The sequence below is a fragment of the Phyllopteryx taeniolatus genome, chromosome 1 (assembly GCF_024500385.1).
Source record: "Phyllopteryx taeniolatus isolate TA_2022b chromosome 1, UOR_Ptae_1.2, whole genome shotgun sequence".
NCBI classification, from domain to species: domain Eukaryota; kingdom Metazoa; phylum Chordata; class Actinopteri; order Syngnathiformes; family Syngnathidae; genus Phyllopteryx; species Phyllopteryx taeniolatus.
In genome coordinates this window covers 27,834,532-27,857,637 of record NC_084502.1, presented here as the reverse complement: position 1 = coordinate 27,857,637, position 23,106 = coordinate 27,834,532, and the positions used below count along the sequence as shown (strand labels likewise).

The window sequence follows — 23,106 nt, the reverse complement described above, 5'->3', positions numbered from 1 at the left end:
CTTGGTGGTGGAACCTCAAAGTTCATGAAATTATACAAGGAAAGAGGTTAGCTAAGAAGAAATGGGACACTGAGAGGACTGAGGAGAGGAGAAAGGAATACATGGAGATGTGCTGTAGGGCAAAGGTAGAGGTGGCAAAGGCCAAACAAGAGGCATATGATGACATGTATGCCAGGTTGGACACCAAAGAAGGAGAAAAGGATCTATTCAGGTAAGTCAGATAGAGGGATAAAGATGGGACGGAGGTTAGGGTGATTAAGGATAGAGATGGAAATGTGTTGACTGGATAGATGGAAAGAATACTTCGAGGAGTTGATGAATGAGGAAAATGAGAGAGAAGGGAGAGTAAAAGAGGCAACTGTGGTGGACCAGGAAGTGGCAATGATTAGTAGGGGGAGGTTAGAAAGGCATTAAAGAGGATGACAAATGGAAATGCAGTTGGTCCTGATGACATTCCTGTGGCGGTATGGAAGCATCTCGGAGAGGTGGCTGTGGAGTTTTTGACCAGCTTGTTCAATAGAATTTTAGTGGGTGAGAAGATACCTGAGGAATGGAGGAAAAGTGTGCTGGTGCCCATTTTTAAGAACAAGGGTGATGTGCAGAGCTGTGGGAACTATAGAAGAATAAAGTTGATGAGCCACACAAGGAAGTTATGGGAAAGAGTAGTGGAAGCTAGACTCAGGAGAGAAGTGAGTATTTGCGAGCAACCGTTTCATGCCTAGAAAGAGTACCACAGATGCATTATTTGTCTTCAGGCTGTTGATGGAGAAGCACAGAGAAGGTCAGAAGGAGCTACATTGTGTCTTTGTAGATCTAGAGAAAGCCTATGACAGAGTACCCAGAGAGGAACTGTGGTACTACATGCGGAGGTCTGAAGTGGCAGAGAAGTATGTTAGAATACTGCAGGACATGTATGAGGGCAGAAGAACAGCGGTGAGGTGTCCTTTAGGTCTGACAGAGGAGTTTAAGGTGGAGATGGGACTGCATCAGGGATCAGCCCTCTGCCCCTTCCTGTTTGCAGTGTTGATGGATAGGCTGACAGATGAGGTTAGACTGGAACCATGATATTGAAAGTGAAAGCAGGGAGCAGGTGGAGGAACAGTTAGAAAGAAGTAAGACAATATATGTGCATGAATGAGAGGGGTGGAGGGGGAAGAGTGAGGCTATGGTAAGAAGAGATAGCGAGGATGGGGGACTTTGGGTCACCAATACAGAGCAATGGTGAGTTTGGTAAGGAAGTGAAGAAACGGGTCCAACCAGAGCTGGAGGTGGCGGAAATGAAGATGTTGAGGTTCTCTCAAGAAGTGACCAGATGTTTTGGTGACAAAGTTGAAGAGAGCAGACTTCGATGGTCCGGACACATCCAGAGGAGCGATAGTATATTGGTAGAAGGATGATGAGGATGGAGCTGCTGGAGCTTTTTTTTTTTTTTTTGCAAGGAGAAACCATACTTGGTAATCATAACTGTATCTCGGCCATGCTTTGTAGTCTGTCTTGAATTTTTCTTAATTTCCCTCCTAAACATTTAAATCTTTTTTTTTCCTTGACTCTTTCTTCCTCAGCATCTACAGTTTCATACCATCTAGTTGGTGTGCAAGTCATTTTTATCATTGCACAGTAATAGAATTTAACAAGTAGGCGGTGACTGTGTAATGTTGTGTGGTACCTGTTTGCTCAAAGTTCTGTGCAGGCTTCCAGAGAGAGTGACGGTGTTTACAGGCTTGTACTGAGGCAGTCTCTCGTATAAATGAACACACAGCATCAACATTTGCACAGGGTTGGGATCTGACAAGTCTGTGGGCTGCACACACAAACTCATAATATATTATAGCTTACATCTTAGTTTCCAGTGGATATAAAACAATCTACATACCCCTGTTCAAATGTCAGATTGTTGTGATATAAAAAAAGCAGACCAAGATAAATTGTTTAAAAAAAATGGCACCATGTGACCTATGACCTTCACAACTCAATTAGGGGGGGGGGCTTTTAGAGAGGAGAAGTAAAAATAAACACCTGAGATGTGGTTGCACAAGCGTGCACACCCTCTTATAACTAGAGATGTGGGTGTGTTCAGCATTCAGCACTTTCAGACTCAGGTAAAATGGGAGTCAGCACACACCTGCCACCAATTAAAGTGCCCTGATTAACCCCCAATAAAGTTCAGCTGTTCTAGCAGGCTTCTCTCGACATTTTTGCCATCACATCCAACAGCACAAGTCATGCTCTACAGAGAACTTCCACATCATCAGAGGGATCTCATTGTTCAAAGGTATAAGTCAGGAGAAGGGTAGAAAATAATTTCTAATGAAAAAGTATGAAATATACCATGGGACTCAGTTGAGACAATTATTATCAACAGGAGAAATATGGTAGTGACATTATCAAGAACTACATGTCCCTCCACAATTGATAAAAAGATAAGAAAACCAGTCAGGCAGGCTGCCAAGTGTCTTGTATCTGTGTTTTTCTTGACTTTGTTCAGATTAGATTTTAGTTATGTTTCATGTTATGCCATGTTTTTGCGTGTCCCTTGTTCACGTGTTGTCAAATTGCTTTCGTTTCCACTTGTTCTGATCAACTCTTTTCCTTGTGTCAACCAATCACCTCCCTCTGGCCACTCGTGCCTTGTCTAGGTGTGCCCCCGTTGTCTCAAGTTTCCTTATATTGTATGTATAGTATAGTTCCCTGGTTTGTTTCAGTCTGTGGCAGCTCATTGTTGTCGCTGTCATATGTCACGTAGCTTTAGTCATGTCCTGACTGCGACACTGGTGAGTGTTTTGTTTCCTTGTGTTACTTTGAATTCTAGTATTTAGATTATTCCATGAGCCTTGTTTACTTTTTTTTTTGCCTTATAAAAACCTTTGGGAGATTATGCCTGCTCCCCTGCCTTGCTTCTCCTGCTTCCCCGCACTTGGGTCCTGTACTTCTGCCACCATCCCCACAAACTCCACACTTGACACCAACAAGCAGACAGAGACATTGAAGGCGCTGCAGGAATTTCTGGTAAATCACGACAACAATCTCCCACCTACATCTAGACTATTGGGTAGGGTGGCAAGACAAAGTACTTAGAATCTCCCAAACACATGTGGGGAAATGTATTGTAGTGCAGTGAAACCATGGCTGAACCTTTTGTCCTTAATTTTAAGTTATGTTTGGCGGGAATATAACACTGCTCTTCACAAAGACCACAGTGAAGCATGGTTGTGGCAGCACCATCTTTGTAGCTGTTATTCTTCAACTGGAATGTTGGCCTCGGTCAAGGTGGAGGGAATTATGAACAGTTCAAAATATGTCAGTGTTAGGACAAAACCTTTGGACTTCTGCTAGAAAGAAAAAAATTCAGCAAAAGCCTACTAGAACATCTAAAATTTATTTGAAGGTTAATCAGAGGCAATTTAAATGGTGGCAGAGGTATGCTTACTTCCATTTAACATGGGTTTGAATGTGACTGGTTAATTCTGAACACATTTGTGCAACCACATTATATCAGTTTTTTTATTTGCATTTCCCCTCTCAAAAAGCTTGTATTTGTTTTCAATTGAGTTTTATGCTACAGGCCACATTATTGGTGTAAAACGTTATGAACTCTTATCTTGGTCTCATTTTTTATATCACAAAAACCTTGGATTGCATTGGAACAAGGGTGTAGACTTTTAAAATTTCACAGTCCCTAAAATGTGATATTGGTGAGGCAAATATTAAAACTACCTAATAGAAGAACTACATGTGGGTGGGAACAATATCAAACAAGTAAATTCAGATTATTACTGTAAAGACTGCTGCACACCGAACAACGTCCCTTCACCCCACTGAACTGTCGGTCAGTGTGTGTGGTTTGGCAACTGTTTTCATGGCCAATCAGTCTTTGCCACGATTCAATATTTGCATCCATCACCGGCACACACCATCGCAACATTGCAGATTACAGCCAGTCAAAATGCACATAAACTTTCACTCACGCTATAAATACATTTCAGGGATTTAAGCGAACGAGACACCGCACGGCTGCCGCACCGCCCCAAGCCATATAAATAGTATATACTGTATAGCATCAAATATTGTGTTTTGCATCAATACTTAACTATATTCATAATGTACATATAATGTCCCTGTGGATGAAAAAGCAAAGCTTGTGACCAAAGTGTACGCTAGCGGTACATACCGAGCTGTGTGTGTTCAAATGAATGGAGTCATTGAGTCTCCTTTAAAATATCCACACTCTCGCTTTTATTCTCACCAACGACAATTCTCTTTAACAACCTGCTTTTTTCCTTAACTATTAAGCTATCTTTTTACGGTTTAACAAATGTGATAAAGTAAACAATCAATCAATGTGCGAGGGTCAGTCGGCAACTCTTATTTTCATGTGACGGTCCGGTCCAATCGAGTTTGACAGCACCGCACAGTGTGCAGCAGGCCTAAAATTTATTTAACACAGGATATTTGTTAAAACGTACCAATACGTTATCTAGCTAATCACATATGTTGTACCCATCTTTCCTTAAGTTAATAAATGAATCACTTATTTACATATTTAGCAATTATTGAAATAGGATATTACAGCAAAAGGAAGAGACATCGTCGTGTAATTATACCTGCAGATCCATATTTAGAGAAAGTATGGTTAAGGCCTGGATAATAATGATGTTGTTGTGCAGAATCTGCTCCAGGCTGGGAGTTGTAGTGTACATCCTCTGAAAGTGGCTGGAGACCTACATACGTCATCAATAAAAATATAAAAGGAATATTGTAGGACTGCTTTCACATAAACCTTACATAAATTTGTTCAGCCCTGTATGATTTTTCAGTCTAACTGGACAGGTGGCCATGTTTAGGATAGGTTGAGCTTGACAGAGGATTTGCATTCCATTGAGTGGAATGCAAATTCAAACTTCTGAAAGACTTCAAAAATGTACACCAACACACACTGACCAGGTATGGGCAGTAGGCAGCAAGCAAAGCAGCGAGCACCAATCCGTCAGTCAAGTCCAAGTCAAAATTGACAATCCAGCGTACTGGCGGAACAGTACCTGATTTCAGAAGGAACTCACCAATCAATAACACACACAAGGCAAAAGATGGGATCAATCCGGGAGGACATAAATTGAGCAAGATTATAAATGCTTATACCTGAACTCCACACTGTATCCCTCATGTAATGATAGTGTGAATTAAGCCATGAGAGAAGCTGGAGCTCATGCCGAGAGTAGAGGTTACTGGGCAGTGAATGGATGTTGAGGATTCCGTCTTCATCTTTGTGATATTTCGTACGAGTTGGGTTCGGACTGCTCTCTGACACGCGACACAACACCAAGACCTGGGTGAAGGAGTCGTCAATTCATGAACACAGATGGACTTCAAAATTCAACAAAATGCTTAGCACATGAAATACTTTTCCACCTTGTATATTTGCAGCAGAAAATCAGTCCAGCATCGTTTGCTCAGAGACTCATAGTCAACACTGTTGTAGTCCACACCTGACTCTTCCTCATTAGACTGGAAAAAAAACATAAATGACAATTAAAATAAAGACAAAGAATATATATACAGTACTATACATTAGTGGCGGTCCTAGCTTGAATGGCACCTTGTGCGAGAACCCTCCCTCACTTCCAACCGCGATGCTACTTCTCCCTAGAAATGCCCTGCTGTGTGGACGCACATATTGCCAATACCAGAAAGCACCACTGCATTATATTATGGTTAAGTTGACCCAATAAAATAAATTCTAAATCCTTAAGATGGCCTGTAATAATGATAGTAGCATCTCTGACAATATGCCTGACTTAAGTTGTGTTAAATATTGGTGGATCCAGTGTAGATTAGGCATGACTATCTTATTAATATAATTTTTTTGAACTGTTCTGTTTCCATGGTGGAATGACATCTCATCTTCAATGATTTGTAAAAACAATAATTAATCATTTTTAGTTTAACAGTCATTTAAATACTTCAAGGAGCTTACTTTTGCAGTTATACTGTGGAAGCAAATTGTTGAGTGAGGGTGTGTATACCTGGAGCAAGCACCAGTGGTTGAACTCCTGCACATCCAGTAAGTACTCAGGTCGGATGTGACTCAAACAGGCTCCCTGTACTCTGAGTACAAATTAAAAAATAAGGTCCAAAAGACTCAAAACAAAACTCTTCAGCTGGAAAATCAATCAAGTTGCATTCTGGTTTTGAAAAACGGATCCAGAATGACCTTGACCATGTTGGCTCAAATACTTGAATCAAGTACCATATGTAATTTGACAAAGAATATTAACACTCAGGTTATGATACAGTAATACTTGAATTGCCGAGTTGACCATTGATACCAGCTGACGCGCTTGCTTGGCCATAGACGTAAGAATCCCTGAACACATGAATGTCTGAAAATGCAATGTAGCATGTGTGGGACAAGGATGTAAACTGAATTCCAGCTGACCTGAGAAAAGCAAAAATGGCCTCATGCTGTTGGAGCAGCTGCAGAGTGCGCAGGTGTACATCTGTGGAAAAGGTCTGACAGTGAGAAATGTTGGGAATCCGTTTGCCTGCCAGATGATGAATCATCTCCACTGCAGACCTAGACAAAGCACCATTTAAAATAACAAAAAACATACACGTTTGAAATATGCAACCAGGCAAAACATGTTTTTATGATCCATACCGACTGCTTCATTCAGTTTCCTACGTTTTACGGATGCATACCTGGAGTGTATTTTTTGGCTGACCCCCTGTGCCTGTCCACTAGGATTATTTACTGCATCTTCAGACACAATTCTAGAGAAGGAAAAAATTCACAAAAAATTCGGAATAAAACTAAGGACGCATGACCCCATCTAAGGTGACTTTGAAGAGCAGAATATACCTTCTGAGTGTGTGTGGTATAGTGATGGGGTGTGGCCCACTCAGCCAGCCAAAGAAGCTAAACCACCTCTCCAATGCTAATAATACATCCTGGTAATATTGGCCCTCCACTGAGGTAGCAGTAGGGAATAGTGGCACACCGATATCAGTCTGTGGGGTGTCTGTGTTACGAAAACTGTGACTGCTGTTCTGACTGCCGCTTTCACTTTGTGAGAAGGAATCTAAACAAGAATATTCATGCCCAGTTAAACAAAACAACATGCAAAACATTACATCTGTGGTTAACCTGGGATTTTCTAACCTGATGATGAGTTCTTGGGTGTTGAGCTGATGGGTTCGAACAAGGAGGAGGAGGAAGTTGGGTCTGATGCAAGACTTGGTGTGGGATGTGTGATGGTTTCAATGACTGTAGCTCCTGAACACCGATCACACAGACAGAAAAAGTATATAGTGTTAGCTTGGGTGAGAAGAGGCATGTGTCACTCACTCATAAATATGGACGTAATGTATGTGTCTGTGTGTGTGACTCTTTTACAGTACCGGCCCTGAGAACTATCTGCTGCATGGAGCGTTGAAGAGCCATTTGGGGCCAAACGGTCAACAAACAGTTGTCACTTATGGCACATAACTTGACCTTGAATCTGCAGCAGGCAGAAGAAATTCAAACAATGTAAATGTGTGATAAATTGACCACAAAATAACAGCTCTAAAGAAAATATAATTTCTGTTGTTGCTGCGGCAACTGAGCGTCACCTACTTTGGCAGACATTTTTTGGGAAAAAATCCATGTTTACCACCGGTTATTTACATTTACCAATAGGAAAACATCCAAAATAACTCAAGACTTTAGCATGACAGCTATGTTATCTCACAAAATTGAAGGCACCCCTCATTTATGTAAATATTACTTTAAATATCGTATCTTTTCATTGGACAACATTGAAGAAATGCTAATTTGCAAAGGTGTATGTGGATGTGGAGGTTTAAGGCAGTGCTGGAAAAAAATGGTGGGCACCCCTAATATTGACACTTGGGGCCGAGTTTTGACATTTTCTCTTTGATGTGTAGTCCCTTTAGTTGCCAGCAGATTAGACATCAATGGCCGTGCGTTGAGTTATTTTGAGGGGACAGAAACTTACCATGGTTATACAAGCTGTACACTGACTACTTAACATTATAATAGATGTGTCAATTCTTCAGTGTCGTCCCATGAAAAGATCTAATAAAATATTAACCAAAATGTGTGGGGTGTACTCACTTTTTTTAGATACTAAACCAGGAGCTAGTTACCTGTTGTTTAGGTGATCAGAGAAGGTGATGACTGTGCGAATGGCCAGAGTCACCACAGAGAAAAAAGTCACTCTGCAGATCAGTGAGGTCACACTGGCTGTCTGGTTTGGATCAATGGCAAGTTGATTATTTCAACAGTGACAGACTACAGTCATATTAACACGGGATTAAGAGACAGTCAAGCAAATGGTATTTTTATAGCACTTTTCATACATACAAATTGCAACCCAAAGTGCTTCACAGAGATAAAACAGACCATTAGAATAGCAGGGAACACTGAAAACCCCACGCCTCCCATTCCCACATACAGTATAAATGCAAACTCACCCATACGAACACATACCCGCACACACACACAAAAACACAGCACATACTGCTTAATGGTATTGAGACATGGCAAGACACTGAAGATCCTGGGCATGGAAAGACAACCTGTGGGAACAATCCACACCAAGAGGTGGCACAGAGGATGCAACCACAGAGACCACCACAACAAGTGTAGACTGGAGGGGGACTCCCTGTATTGTGCAGAGAGCCCGAGGCCCCCCCGTTTCGGGGAAACTGTAGGGTGACATCCCCTCGAACACAGCTCCCAGTGTGGAGGTTCCCATGAGGAGACACTGGAGTAAAACTTAAAAAGACTAAAAGAAAATAGGATGGAATAAAAACTGAAGGACAATAAGAGATACTAAAAAGAGGATAAAAAAAATTCTAAATGAATCAAATAAAAAATAGATAAACGAATAAGCAAAAGTGTAGATAAATAATTGTCTAAATGAATAATAAAGAAATTAGTTAAAAGCGAAGCAAATCAGTTAAATGCTAAATCAAACCGGTGAGTCTTGAACCTTCTTTTAAAAGCATTAACAGTCTCTGCGTTCCTGATGCCCTCTGACAAGCTGTCTCAGAGTTGCGGGCCATAAAAAAAACCCACGGAGAATAGGCCGGTGCCAGAGGAGCTCAGGAAACACGGGGGTTGATTATGATAAAAGCATATCTGGCCCAAGACCATTAAGACCCCTAAAAACTAATAAAAGAACTAGTAAAAACATTGCATAAATCCACTTCAAGATCAGTCAAAACCTTACCTGGTCTTGGGCAGGGATGGTGTTACAATCTGGGAAGGTGACACAGATTGGCTGCACCTTGGTTCCATCATCCAGGTCAACCTCATCGACCTCAACTGATAAACTGGTTCCACTGCAAAGAAAACAACAGAATGGCAGCAAAGCATGCATAAAGTCTGCTTGTGCAGAACCTTACATTGTACTTAACATGTTGTATCCATCTTTGTAAAACAAGGCTTTTTACAAATGTTATCCATCCATTCATTTTCTATAGCGCTTGTCCTCATTATTTATCATAAACAAACTACAGTGCTTGGGAACATGAGGCAAGTCAATAACCAAGACACATGATTCAGTCACGATGCATGTCATAAGTGTAGACCAATTTTCAGCCTTTGTTTTAGTCATGACGAATAAAACAGACGAAACACACTATATTCTTAACTATCCATAAATAACCAACACTAACATAACTAATATCGAAAAAAGGCGAAATATTTATAAACGGAGCAGTCTGGTGCAATAACGGCACGTGATGTGTTGCACGTTTTCCGCACATAGTCAACTCACGTGTAACCAAGAAGCCACCGGCGCAAACACAATAGACGCTGACGACTCTGAAGAGGGATTGGCATAGTTAAATTGGAAATACAGTCACAACTTCAAATTTCTCTAAAGAGGACAATACTAAGGTTTGTTGTACACTATGCGCACACACACACACACGCACATTTGCCTTCATGGACCCCCACACAAATGTGCCTTCATGGACCCCCACACAATCGGCAGGGTTGCTACAGTCTGTGTCTCTGTCTGTCTATCTATCTATCTATCAGTTAAGAGTCTTTAAAGAAGTATACTGAGAATGGTGTGCTTGTTTATATTTAGGTGGCTATTTGGCATGTCAAGTCTTCTCTAAGTTGCTCATTTAATGTGGCTGCAACTACACTCATATTTAAGTTATTTTTTTCATTTTTTAGCCACACCACCGACCACAATCACACCTCTGACTTCTGCGTTAACCATCCGCAAACAGGATGTGAGACGCATCTTCAAACAACAAAAGATTAACAAAGCGGAAGGCCCAGACCTTGTGTCCCCATACTGCCTCAAAGTCTGCGTGGACCAGCTCACTCCAGTCTTCACACAGATCTTCAATTGATCTCTGGAACTGTGCGAAGTACTGTCCTGTTTCAAACGGTCCACCATCATTCCAGTCCCCAAGAAACCTACAATCTCGGGTCTAAATGACTACAGGCCTGTTGCCTTGACATCTGTGGTCATGAAGTCCTTTGAACGTCTCGTGCTGGACCACCTCAAGAGTGTCACAGGTCCCCTGCTGGACCCCCTGCAGTTTCCCTACTGTGCAAACAGGTCTGCAGATGATGCAGTCAACATGGGACTGCACTTCATCCTAGAACACCTCAACAGTGCAGGGACCTACGCGAGGATCCTGTTAGTAGACTTCAGCTCAGCGTTCAACACCATCATCCCTGAACTCCTTTCCTCCAAGCTTCTCCAACTCAGCGTCTCGCCTGCCATCTGCCAGTGGATTTACAGCTTTCTGACGGGCAGGACACAGCAGGTGAGGCTGGGAGAGACCACCTCATCCACACGCAGCATCAGCACTGGGGCACCCCAAGGTTGTGTCCTCTCTCCGCTGCTCTTCTCTCTCATGAACGACTGCACATCAACGCACCCGGCTGTCAAACTACTGAAGTTTACACCACTGTCATCGGCCTCATCAAAGACGGTGACGAGTCTGCATATCGACAGGAAGTGGAGCGGCTGGAGCTGTGGTGCGGCCGACACAACCTGAAGCTGAACACACTCAAGACTGTAGAGATGATTGTGGACTTCAGGAGGCATCCTTCGCCACAGCTGCCCCTCACGCTGTCCAGCTGCCTTGTGTCAACCGTCGAGACCTTCAAGTTCCTGGCTATTACAGTCTCTCAGGACCTGAAGTGGGCGATCAACATCAACTCCGTCCTCAAAAAAGCCCAACAGAGGATGTACTTGCTGCAGCTTCTGAGGAAGCACGGCCTGCCGCGGGAGCTGCTGAGGCAGTTCTACACAGCGGTCAGCGAATCAGTCCTGTGTTCTTCCATCACATTCTGGTTTGGTGCTGCTACAAAAAAGGACAAACTCTGACTGCAACGGACAATCAGAACTGCTGAAAATATTGTCGGTACCCCCCTACCCACCCTTGAGGACTTGCCTGCTGCCAGAACTAAGAACGTGCAAAATCCTCTTGGACCCTCCATATCCCGGCCACCAGCTCTTCCAGCTCCTTCCCTCAGGTAGGCGCTACCGATCAATGCAAACTAGAACTAGCAGACATTCCAACAGCTTCTTCCCTCTTGCAATCAACTTCTTAAACAGCTAACCTACAATTCCATTGCAACATGCTGCCAATTTTCTTTTGTCTTGAGTTTGTTGTCACATTTCTATACATTACTTGTGCACTCACTATAGTAGTCTCACCACGCTTCACTATTTGCATATCTGTTGTTGACAAATACTTTCCACTCATGCTAGAGTAGCATCTGTCCCACTTGCACACTGACTGAGGAGTATCTGCAACATTTGCACAATCAACATTGTCCCAGATTATCGCACGACTCGTCACTTTAAACTGCATACACTCCTTGAAGTCTCGGTGCCCTTTGCACAGTGGTCATTGCACCGGACTATTGCTATATTAGTCATTCAAACTGCTCTAAGTGCTAGAGGACATCTTTTTGCACAATTGTCACAAAAAATTAAATAAAAATTGTACCGGCATTACCAGATAACTAGCAACCCTTTATTGGTCAATGACTGTTTTTCTCAATGTCTTTATGTCTCAAAAGTGTTCTCTGTCTATTGACTGTCTGTTGTCGTACGTGAGCGGCTCCAACTACCGCAGACAAATTCCTTGTGTGTTTTTTGGACATACTTGGCAAATAAAGATGATTCTGATTCTGAAACTTGTGTGGCATACATTACAAAGTAATGGGTACGGTTAAGCTAATGCTTTTTTTGTACTGTGAATCAGTGATATTCCTGCCACTTGACAGCTATTTTTTTCTAACTTAGTTACTTTTGAAATCAAGTAATCAGTAAAGTAACTAAGTTACTTTTTCAAAGTAACTGTGGCAATACTGATTACCACAACCATAAAAGACATAACAACCAGTTAAATAACTTTATTATTGTAATGGTAGTCTACATAATATCCAAATAGGTGGTGAGAAATAATATATGCAAATAAGTAGTATGAGTCATCACCATAATGCAAATAATCAAAGAGAAATGTGCAGTAAAACAACACAAACAGTGGATATTAAAAGTCTAGAGACCCCTGTTGAAATCTCCGTTTTTTGTGAGATAAAAAATTAAAACCAAGATAAATAATTTACAAACTCTTTGGTTCGATGAAACTAAGGTTGGACTATTTGGCCATAATTCCAAAAGGTATGTTTGGCACAAATGCAACCCTGCTCATCATCAACAAAAGAACATTATTCCAACAGTGAAGCATGGTGGTGGCAGCATCATGCTTTGGGGCTGCCTTTCTTAAACTGGAACTGGGACCTTAGACAGGCTGAAAGGAATTACGAACAGTTCCAAATAGCAGTCAGAGATAGCGCATAACATTCAGGCTTATACTAGAAAGTAACAACAACAAAAAAAGGCAGGAAAAGCCTCCTAGAAAACCTCAAATTTAATCAGAGCCTCCTTAAAAAGTCTGTCTGTCTGTCTGTTTGTCAGTCACTGACTGCTTGTGAACCAACCTGGTATATCCTGAGGCAAGAAGGGTGAGATTGGCTGTTATGCTGCTTTCCAAGGGTACTGGGGTCAGCAGCAATTGTGGAGGGGTGATGGTTATAGTGGGGAGTTGGTGGATAACAGTGATGGGAAGCTTTTTGTACAGCTGCCCCATCTTGCTCCCTTCTTTGTGTCCCAGGTAAAGAGCGAGGGAAAGTCTGGTCACCGTGTCTACAAGGATGGAAAATTTAAAACAAAACAAAAAAAAAAGAAAAATGAGAAGAGGGTGCTTGTTTGAGATGAATGTGTTTCCTGTCATTTCTCACATGTTGCTAATGCCTCTGGCGTGATCCTGATTGCCAAACAGATGGACTGACCAGGCCCCAGACAACCCGATGATGGCGACACCAACAAATGAAGCTCGTCCTCTCTCCTACCCTCTGGCGGTGTTGTGTCACTCCACTTGAACTGCCAGCGCACACACTTTCCTCGGATGCTGTGCCAACAGATGTTCTCTTCGCATGCTGCTTTGAGCTCCAGTGTCTGAGGCAGAAAAGGGAAAATTGAAAAAGACACAATACGTACATCATAGTGTTCCGGTTTCACAGCAGCAAAGTCGACAGTATCAGCACATACAAATGCATATGTAAGAATAAGCACACAAAAAAATACATATACTGTATTTACAAAACCATGGAATCACAATGAACAGAATAGGCAGCAGCAGTGTATTTGGTTTCTGTACATTGATAATAAATAGCGGATGTGAATGGCAAACTGTACATGTGTAAATACAGTAGGCACTACAAATACTTTACACAGGTGAATGTGAAAAGCAGCAACATTAGTCAGCATTGTATTGAGCAAAAAAAAGAAAAACTATATATGTACCAATAAAGTAGAATAACCACCACAGGTGAATACTAGCAGCTGATGAGTAATATGGTAAGTGATTAATACTGTATAGAAAAAATAATAATAATACTGAACTACACTATGCATACTCTACAGTACATGTAGATGTGAATGTGAATAAATACAGTACTAATAGGCAGTGGCATTGTATGCGATGACTACATGTACTATACATAGCTGTAGTTTGGAAAAAACAAACAATATTAGCATTGGAGTGGTAACTTTAAACGAATAAAAAATATATAAAGTTACATAAAGAGTGAAAGAAAGATTAGTATGCATTCCCCCCCAAAAAATACACATTTGGTTCACTGAAAACCAACTCATTCACTGCAAGCTGTTTCCAAACCGGAGTCCCGATATTGCCAATCGTTAAAGAACATTTTGACTAATCTTTCAAGACAAAACAGGATGTTGTGTTCTGTGACGATATAAGAAGCAAACCTACGAAAAGAAAGACTTGTCTCTCTTCTTTCACCAGAAATACAATTGGTTTCTACTTTTTTGCACTCTTTAGTAATTAGCAGTAGAACATGAGCTGGTTTCAGAAAAACTGTTTATTTTTTTGTGAAAAGAAACATGCCAAGCAGAACACTGACTTTAACTACAAAACAACAAAAACAAGACTGAGAAATGGCTTTTCATGCCAAAATAATGATTTATTTACAGGTATAAACCTGAGAAACATGCCGGGAGCACCGCTGACTAACCCCATGGCTCGAGTGTTACTTTTTACATGGCGCTCGCTATTCACTCCATGACCTGCAGCATCTTTTTTTCACGATCCCGACACACACATTCTATGAACTACCACAACGCATAGTCTGTTTATAGCATATACATATGGAGTGCGAGGTGCCTAAGCTACCTTTTGACTTCCACTTTGTTGACATTTCTTCTCTCACTGCTGACATCTACACGGATCTATTAGGCATTACAGTGGTTTACAAACCTGAATTTCACAGAAAAGCTGGGCGAGACCCTCTTCCACACCTACACGTTTATAATCATACTTGACAAATATATTCACTGGTGGCAGTAAAAGACTGGATTCCACTTGATGAATATAAACGACCACAGGAGTGAATAAGTTAATTGTCCTTTAGTGTGAATGAGTGTATGTGGTTGTCCACCTATACGTGCTGTGCCCTGCGATTGGCTGGTGACCTGTCCAGGGTGTACCTTGCCTCTCGCCTAAAGTCAGCTGGGATAGGCTGCAGCTGACCTGTGACCCTAGTGAGGAGAATCGTTATAGAAAATGGATGGATGGAACCCTGGATGGACAGTTGTGTACAGACTGTGGAGAGCAGTGTTTGTCGTTAAGTCTGACAGCAGAAGAGACAGACCTGTCCTTCACACATTTGGAGTGAAGGCTAGTTGAATGAGCTGCTGAGCGTGTTGCTGTCCTGTATTAGATAAGGTTTTATGTACAGCACAATGATGTCTATAGATGGATACAACAACAACAAAGCTGCAGTACAACGGTTCGCCAAGGCCGAACAATACAAATTTTTATTATTTTTGTACCACTATCTGCATATGCCTGAATGCCCCATGCTCAACCTATTTTTCTCCCGCTGGTCGACTGGTTAGCACATCTACCTCACAGTTCTGAGGACCCGGTTTCAAATTCGGCCTCCCCTTTGTGGAGTTTGCATCTTCTCCCCGTGCCTACGTGGGTTTTCTCCGGGTACTCCGGTTTCCTCCCACATCCGAAAAACATGCGTAGTAGGTTAATTGAAGACTCTAAATGGCCATAAGTGTGAATAAGAGTGTGAACGGTTATTTGTTTCTGTGTGCCCTGCAATTGGCTGGCGACCAGTTCAGGGTGTAGCCCACTTCTCGCCCAAAGATAGCTGGGATAGGTTCCAGCATGCCCGCGACCCCAGGTAGGATAAGCAGTATGGAAATTGTCACCTTCTTGAGAGCGGTAGAATAGTTTGGGAATAAAAAACTTACCTTTGTGTAGGATTGAGAAGGTTGTGTAAAAGCTTCCACATGGAATTGTAGGCTTGATGGGGACAATTCCAGTGGAGCAGACAGCACTAATTTAGGAAAGACACTAAATTAGGCAATGTATGTGTGATGGAATCCTGATCATCTTCATCATCAACCCATGAGGGAGCCCACCTGTGGCTTGTATGTGTGGGTGTTGTATTGCCATGGTGATAGACCAGGGAATAACTTTGATAACACACTTGCTGCCGGATGAAAAGAAGGGCGAGATGGACGAGGGGGAAGGCGGTGGAGAAGTAACAGGCCATCTCATTCCGTTAACCATCAGTGGCAGGTCAAAGTCATAGTCAGCTGACTGCAGAGACATTTTTACCATTTCTTTATTAAAAGAAGCTGTTTAATTTAACATTGTGTAAACAGTGGTGCCTTGAGATACAAGTTAAATTCGTTCCGTAACCACCCTCGTAACGCAATACCAGTATCTCAAATAATCATTTCTCATGAAAATGAACAAAAATGCCATTAATCCGTTAAAGTCTCTGCCAAAAAGTAGAATATTTTAATGAGAAAAAAGAGCACTTTATATTACAGTGGAACCTTGGGTTACCACTGACTCTTTTCGGAGAAAACTTACTTCTAGTTACGTATTATTTTCAGTTTGCAAATGGTCTTGGTATGGACAAAGGGAAGGATCTATGTTGTGCTTCTACTCGTGCTGCATTATGATGATTGACTCTGCATAACGCTTGGATGTAAGCTGAAAACTAATTGCCTGCTCCGCGGTATAAGGCGGAAATCTGTTATAGGCGGGAGGTCCACCTCCACATCCCTGATCATCCAATCACAAATCCAATAGCCTTTATGTAGGCGGGAGCTCCACCTCCACATCCCTGATCATCCAATCACAAATCCAATAGCCTTTATGATTGATGGCATACAAGAAGTCCAGAAATAATTTTATTTTCGTCAAAAAATACTATTTAAAGTACCGTAATTTCTCGTCTATAATGCACACCCATGTATAATACGTACCCCCAAAGTTGACCTCAAAATTATGGAAAACCCTTCTACCTATGTATAATACATTTTTACAATGCATGATTTTGCGTCTACCCATAAGATCAAATCAAAAATTATCTGTATTTTGTTAGGTTTTTTTAGGAATTATTCTGAAGTTGGCGGCACGGTGGGCGACTGGTTAGAGCGTCATCCTCACAGTTCTGAGGACCGCGCCTTTGTGGAGTTTGCATGTTCTCCCCGTCCCTGCGTGGGTTTTCTCCGGGCACTCCGGTTTCCTCCCACATCCTAAAAACATGCATTAATTGGAGACACTAAATTGCTCGTAGGTGTGAATGTGAGTGCGAATGGTTGTTTGTTTGTATGTGCCCTGCGTTTGGCTGGCAACCAGTTCAGGGTGTACCCCGCCTCCTGCCCGTGAGATAGGCTCCAGCATGCCCGCGACCCTAGTGAGGAGAAGCGGCTCAGAAAATGCATGGATGGATATTCTGAAGTTAAGCACTTTATTTGAACATGTAATCATTTTTTTTAATTTGCTTGCTCTTATTTTGAAATTCACAGCCCTACTTTTATTTAGTAAATAAAAAAACACACAGGTATGCTCATATGTTTGATTACCTAGGCAGAATTTGTAAGATGAGTACAATTCTTTAAAGAAAACATGAAGGACCAGGCGAAACACTTAATTTTATTTTAATGGGATTCAAATTAAATGGTCAAGCATTTCAGAAAAGCATTATCATTAAACAAAACATAACACAAAATAAATTAATGATGGTTGTTGTTCAGTCATCAGTCATATTTAAAAAATATTTCACAAATTCTGCCAGGGTATGTAAACTTATGAGCACAACTGTACATATATGCAGTCATACTTTACCCCTGTCATATTGGAATGAAAGTGTAGGCTACACTTTTTTTTTATAACCAGGTGATGGCGGCATACATTTATAAAATGTGATTTTTTTTTCTCCCCCATTTACCCCTATACCCATGTATAATAATAGGGTTAGGAAGCACTTTTCATAGATGAGCAGAAAGCTCTGCGTTGAGCAACCGTCACTGACTGTGCATCACGCAATGTAAGTAAGGTAGGCACTCGAGCTTTTTTTTTTTTTGACAAAACTGAGAAAGCGCTCCCTGGTGGTAGCGTGAGTGAGGCAAATACAAAAAAAATTATCAAAAGAAATGTGCAGCGAATTGGCCAACAGAGGAATTAATCTTTTAAATGTGACGTCACACTTTCAGGTTATTTTATTTTTTTTAACAGAAAAAGAAAAGTTTCCCTGGATCGGTTTGTTGTGCCAAAATCAACCAATGAATTAGAGAAGAAACAGACAAAAGAAAAAGAAACACCTACATCACAATTTCCCCGTTATTATGGAAGAAGGCTCTTCTTCAGTGAGGAGCTGTAGTCCTCCTCCCTTTTCCCCTCATTAGTTAAAGGTAATGAGCAATAAACTAATCATATTTATTTCGTGTTTTATTTCTTTAACATAGTGTTTTCACTTGTTTTTTTATATTGCACTATATTTATTTTTAACCACACACTGATTTTAAAAAAGTAATTTTAATTTTGGGGCTGGAACAATAATTGCAATTCATTGGTAAACATTACCTCGGGTTAAGAACATTTCAGGTTACAAAGGGGGTCACGGACCCAAATAAGCTCGTAACCTGAGGTTCCACTGTATTGTACTTTCTAAAAACATAATTCTAACAATATTAATTAAAATTATTTAACATAATTAAATAGCATGTAAATAATTAATCCGTTTTTTTCACACTTTTTGCTTCATTTCAATAATCATTATGCTGCTCCTTCTGGTGTATGCACTTTGGCCACCTGGGGGCAGAACAAACATCCATCCATCCATCCATTTTCTGAGCCGCTTCTCCTCACTAGGGTCGCGGGCGTGCTGGAGCCTATCCCAGCTGTCATCGGGCAGGAGGCGGGGTACACCCTGAACTGGTTGCCAGCCAATTGCAGGGCACATACAAACAAACAACCATGCGCACTCACATTCACACCTACGGGGAATTTAGAGTCTCCAATTAATGCATGTTTTTGGGATGTGGGAGGAAACCGGAGTGCCCGGAGAAAACCCACGCAGGCACGGGGGGAACATGCAAACTCCACACAGGCGGGGCCAGGGATTGAACCCAGGTCCTCAGAACTGTGAGGCTGACGCTCTAACCAGTCGTCCACCGTGCCGCCAGGCAAAACATCAATTAGACGTTAGAAAAAAAGAACAGATTTTTGACAACAGTGTAAGACACACTAACTTTGAGTACAATAATAAATTAGGAAAATCTCTTGCAAACCAACTTAAGCGTCATAAAGAAAAAATAATTAATTACAGCCTTTCAAGATTCAAATGGCAACTGTACACAATCACCATAGAAATAAATGAGATATTTTGCAATTATTATAGCAGTTTATATGCATCTTTGAACAACCCAGACCAAAAAGAAATTGAAACTTTTATTAAGGATCTAAACATATGCAACAATTATAATCAAATAAACAGACATACGGATATACATGGAGACAGAGGAGACATCACAACTCCTCAGACTAATATTAATTAGTTGTTCAAGGCAGAGGATAATGAATATATGCCTCTTAGTATTTTTATATTATCTGTCTTATCTGTTGTGTTGCTCCATCGTTTGAGTTGACATATCCGTTGCATAAAGGGTTATAACACTGCCATGCTATTTGCTAGCACATGCATGGCATTTCCCATTATGTTTTAGCCTTAGAATTAAGCTAGTGAACTTAAAGGCTAAGCTATGTGCTTCTTTTAAATACACGCGTAAATTCTCCTTGTTTTATGATTAGTTTGAGAGTAAACTTCAACTGGGAGTGGGATTTAACAGCTTGAAGCTTCTTTTTTTATTTGAATTACTCTGCCAAACTGCTGCCTGTTGTGAAGTAAGTTGCCTTTACTGCCACCATACAGCGCTTGTATCTTAAGTTTGCACTTGCAAGTCAAAGCAAAAAAATTGGCTTAACGACGGCTCGTATCTTAAAAAACCCGCAAGTAATGTCACTTGTATCGCAAGGCACCACTGTACTGTACATTTTCTGAGCTTCTTACGTCAGTAGGGGAGAAGACAAGAGCGCAGTTGACTGTTTGGTGGCCCTGGACCTCCAGAGCCCTCGCAACTGGATTACTGTCTTCTTGGGAAATATTTTCATAAAAGATTTATAAAAATTGCACACAAAAAAATGTAATGACCGAGTGTATAATCGTGTGCATGTTAGCATACTTGCAGCAGGCTGAGGAAGCCACAGTGTGAAGTCTGGATATTGCGACAGGTCAAAGGTGAGCCGAGCTGCAGCTGGTGAGCGGTTGATCACTGTGAAGGGTACGGCTCTCTCAGAACCAATATGGACGCCGTAGAAATGGAAGAGGGCCTAAGGAGTAAATCAAACAGGGTTGGCTAGTTAGACCTCCATAGAGTGACTCTCGAACATGGACTTAATATAAAAGTGTCAATTTCATTTAAAAAACACCTCTCATACAAGTGTCCAGAAAAGGCCCCTCTGACAGCTACTTCTTTTTGACCGTTTTGTAACCGCTTTGTCCATATTTGATTAAGACCGCCCCCTTTCATCTAATTGGTTGCCTCCATGTAAAATAGCCACTTGTGAGAGCACACGTGTTCGTTATGTTGACAGAGCTGGCTCGGGAGCGGAAAGCGAAGATCTTTGCTGGCGAGTCAATAAGCTCGAGAAATTCGAATGACCCGTCAGGCATCTCGGCAGAAAAAAATGTCTGGAACTCAGGAATGTGTGGACAATTTTAATTCATATCTCACATGTTTACTGAGGCACCGTAGAGCCAATATTACATCCCAAATAATAGAAAAAGTTGGTTTGGTAAAATATGGCACCTTAAAAGACAAAATACAGCACTGTAACATGCAAAGGTCATAGGTACTATTTGATTTGTTGTTTTAGCAATGCTATCATGCCCATATGCTGTAGAGTATCTCACAAAAGTACCCAACAATTTTAGTACATCTTCCCAAGGGACAATATACTGTATAACTATAACTTAAGACTAGTCAATGTAGCGATTGTGTTGTATAGCATTATAGATCCTCAGCAAATACAGGAGTAACAAAAATTCATGCATACATGATTGTTATTATATACAAATGATTGATTGAAGTTGTTATTCTGTTATCATGAAGGTCAAATGACAGCATAATGTTGCATAACTTGGAGACCTGTCTTTTTGTTACAAATGTAAATGTTGAAGAAATGTTTTTACACAAATGAAAACAATTCCTGTGTCTTAAAAACTTGTGTGACATGCTTGAGTCAAAACACCCGAAGGATTAAAAAAAACAAACAAAAAAATCAACAGTACACTTTTCCTCCTCTTTTTCTGTCTGTTTTGAGGGGGCTGGACTGTCTCATGCAAATGAGCGACTGCTAATCCTATTAGAAGTGGTTCATTTGCATAAATATAATAGGATTAGCAGTGGGTAATCCTGCCCTTTTCTACTGTGTGGTGCGCCAGCACAGGTAGGATTTATGTTACCATGACGACAATATGGAGCATTGATTTAACTTTCCATTCAACTGGTTCACTCAAGCTGAAGCTTCGTGGTGCTTCACGTACGCTACAGTTCCATCAAGTGGACAACCAAAGTATCTCTTTTTCTTTCGCTTGATTAGACTGAACGTGGGGTGGCAGATGAGCTTTGTAACTGCCACACGTGCATGCAAATGAAACAATATTTTTGTATTTTGTTTTTATTTATTTTTGGTTTTGTAACTATATTTCTTCCAAACAAACCTAACTCAGTGTGATGTCATGTCACCTAAACCAGGGGTGTCCAAATTATGGGAGGCCATTTGCAGCTTGCTGTCCATTTTTTATCAGCCCTTGGGATATATAAAAAAATATTTGAAAAGGCCCACAACACTCTTTTAAAAAATGAATAAATAAATAAATAATAAAAAAGGGGGGGGGGGGGGTATGAGGGTCGAGCGAAAAGTGTCTGAGTTGAAGACTTTGGGGTTGCAACACATGCCACTCCTGACAACTACGACTACTACTAATTATACCTTGGTTTTATTTAGAGCTTATCCAGATATACAAACATGCAAATAATCTATTTACAACTAAAATAGTTCCGACATTTATGTTCGTAATTCAACAGTGAATAAAGATAATTACGTTTCAGAAGCAAAAATGTTTTTCCCTAATTTCTGCTTTATGTCAAGGTGCGACTTGTGGACATACCATATCACATTAAGGATCCTCAAGTAACTGCTATAAAATTTGTCAGCTTGCTACATATTGCTCTTGTTTTTGTTCTGAATGTGGAAATCTTCTAGGGAAGATCAATCTTAACGGAACACAGGGCACCTATTTACCCCAAAATCGTGACTGATACTAAAGCCTCATCAACTTTAACAGACAGCTGTGATGTAACATTTTTTAATAAATCTATATACAGTATAAACAATACATAATCGCTTAGCATATCTTTCATGGATTGTTTTTTGGTGTGTTTAACAAATTAAGAGTGAGGAATGCCAAAGTAGCACTTGCATCATTGGATTTTTCTATATGCAGCTTTCTGAGGAAAAGGTTTGGAGACCCATGGACCTAACAAAACATTCCCCAACACACATTTCTGGTTTTACCCAACACATGACCCGAAACTTCGGCACAGTTAGGGTTGGGCATCAAGAATCGAGACTAACGTTCTGGTTCTCCCGGAATCATTCAAATTAAAAAATGTTGGTTCCCAGTTTCGATGCCTAGTCCTCCGGCCCCGAATAAGAAGTGGCGAAAACCAACGAAGAAGAAGAACTCGCACGAAGATGTGCTTTTGCCCAATGGAGGCGGCGGCGAACAAAAGTGTGTCTTTGTTAAAATGAATGATCAGTCGCCTCAGTACAACACTTGGAATAAGATTATAATGTGCAAAGGAGGCTTCACGATGTGTAGCGTCTGACACGCTCCGAGCCTCAGCCTACACCGCACGGAGCTTCAGTCAAGTCAACTCTCAGTCAATTGGGTGAGCGAAACAATAAAATACGTCTATGCCAACATTGAGGCGGCTAACAAGGTAAACAGTTGGTTGCACTTTTGCACTGATGGCTTTTCGCGTTTATTTTAGTCTTCAACGTAAGAGCCGATGACAGAAGAAAAGCTCACAGTATCACAAACTCATCGGAGGGTAAGGAAAGGAAACAACGTTTTATAGAATTTGGTTTCATGCA

At 41.0% G+C, this 23,106-nt stretch overlaps 1 protein-coding gene across 8 annotated transcripts in view; it reads right to left on the bottom strand.

Moving 5' to 3' along the window:
* The window catches only part of LOC133483691 (transmembrane protein 47-like), a 98,961-nt gene that overhangs the window by 52,955 nt on the left and 22,900 nt on the right, over positions 1 to 23,106 (bottom strand). For 6 of the 8 annotated variants that reach the window (XR_009790178.1, XR_009790177.1, XR_009790176.1 and 3 more), the window contains exons 21-39: positions 20,127 to 20,274; positions 19,955 to 20,037; positions 16,008 to 16,188; positions 15,837 to 15,922; positions 13,289 to 13,505; positions 12,989 to 13,193; positions 9,234 to 9,345; positions 8,146 to 8,246; positions 7,396 to 7,496; positions 7,157 to 7,270; positions 6,857 to 7,076; positions 6,697 to 6,768; positions 6,434 to 6,571; positions 6,021 to 6,102; positions 5,407 to 5,502; positions 5,137 to 5,323; positions 4,939 to 5,036; positions 4,602 to 4,718; positions 1,667 to 1,801 (exon numbers count right to left, since the gene is read on the bottom strand). Coding sequence is in view for 4 of the 8 variants with exons in the window: in XM_061785270.1 (XP_061641254.1) it covers positions 1,667 to 1,801; positions 4,602 to 4,718; positions 4,939 to 5,036; positions 5,137 to 5,323; positions 5,407 to 5,502; positions 6,021 to 6,102; positions 6,434 to 6,571; positions 6,697 to 6,768; positions 6,857 to 7,076; positions 7,157 to 7,270; positions 7,396 to 7,496; positions 8,146 to 8,246; positions 9,234 to 9,345; positions 12,989 to 13,193; positions 13,289 to 13,505; positions 15,837 to 15,922; positions 16,008 to 16,188; positions 19,955 to 20,037; positions 20,127 to 20,274 (2,493 nt within the window). In the remaining 4 variants the exon portion in view is untranslated. Of the gene's footprint in view, positions 1 to 1,666; positions 1,802 to 4,601; positions 4,719 to 4,938; positions 5,037 to 5,136; positions 5,324 to 5,406; positions 5,503 to 6,020; positions 6,103 to 6,433; positions 6,572 to 6,696; positions 6,769 to 6,856; positions 7,077 to 7,156; positions 7,271 to 7,395; positions 7,497 to 8,145; positions 8,247 to 9,233; positions 9,346 to 12,988; positions 13,194 to 13,288; positions 13,506 to 15,836; positions 15,923 to 16,007; positions 16,189 to 19,954; positions 20,038 to 20,126; positions 20,275 to 23,106 lie in introns of those variants that run through there. The other 2 variants (XM_061785239.1, XR_009790179.1) reach the window with 2 other exon arrangements.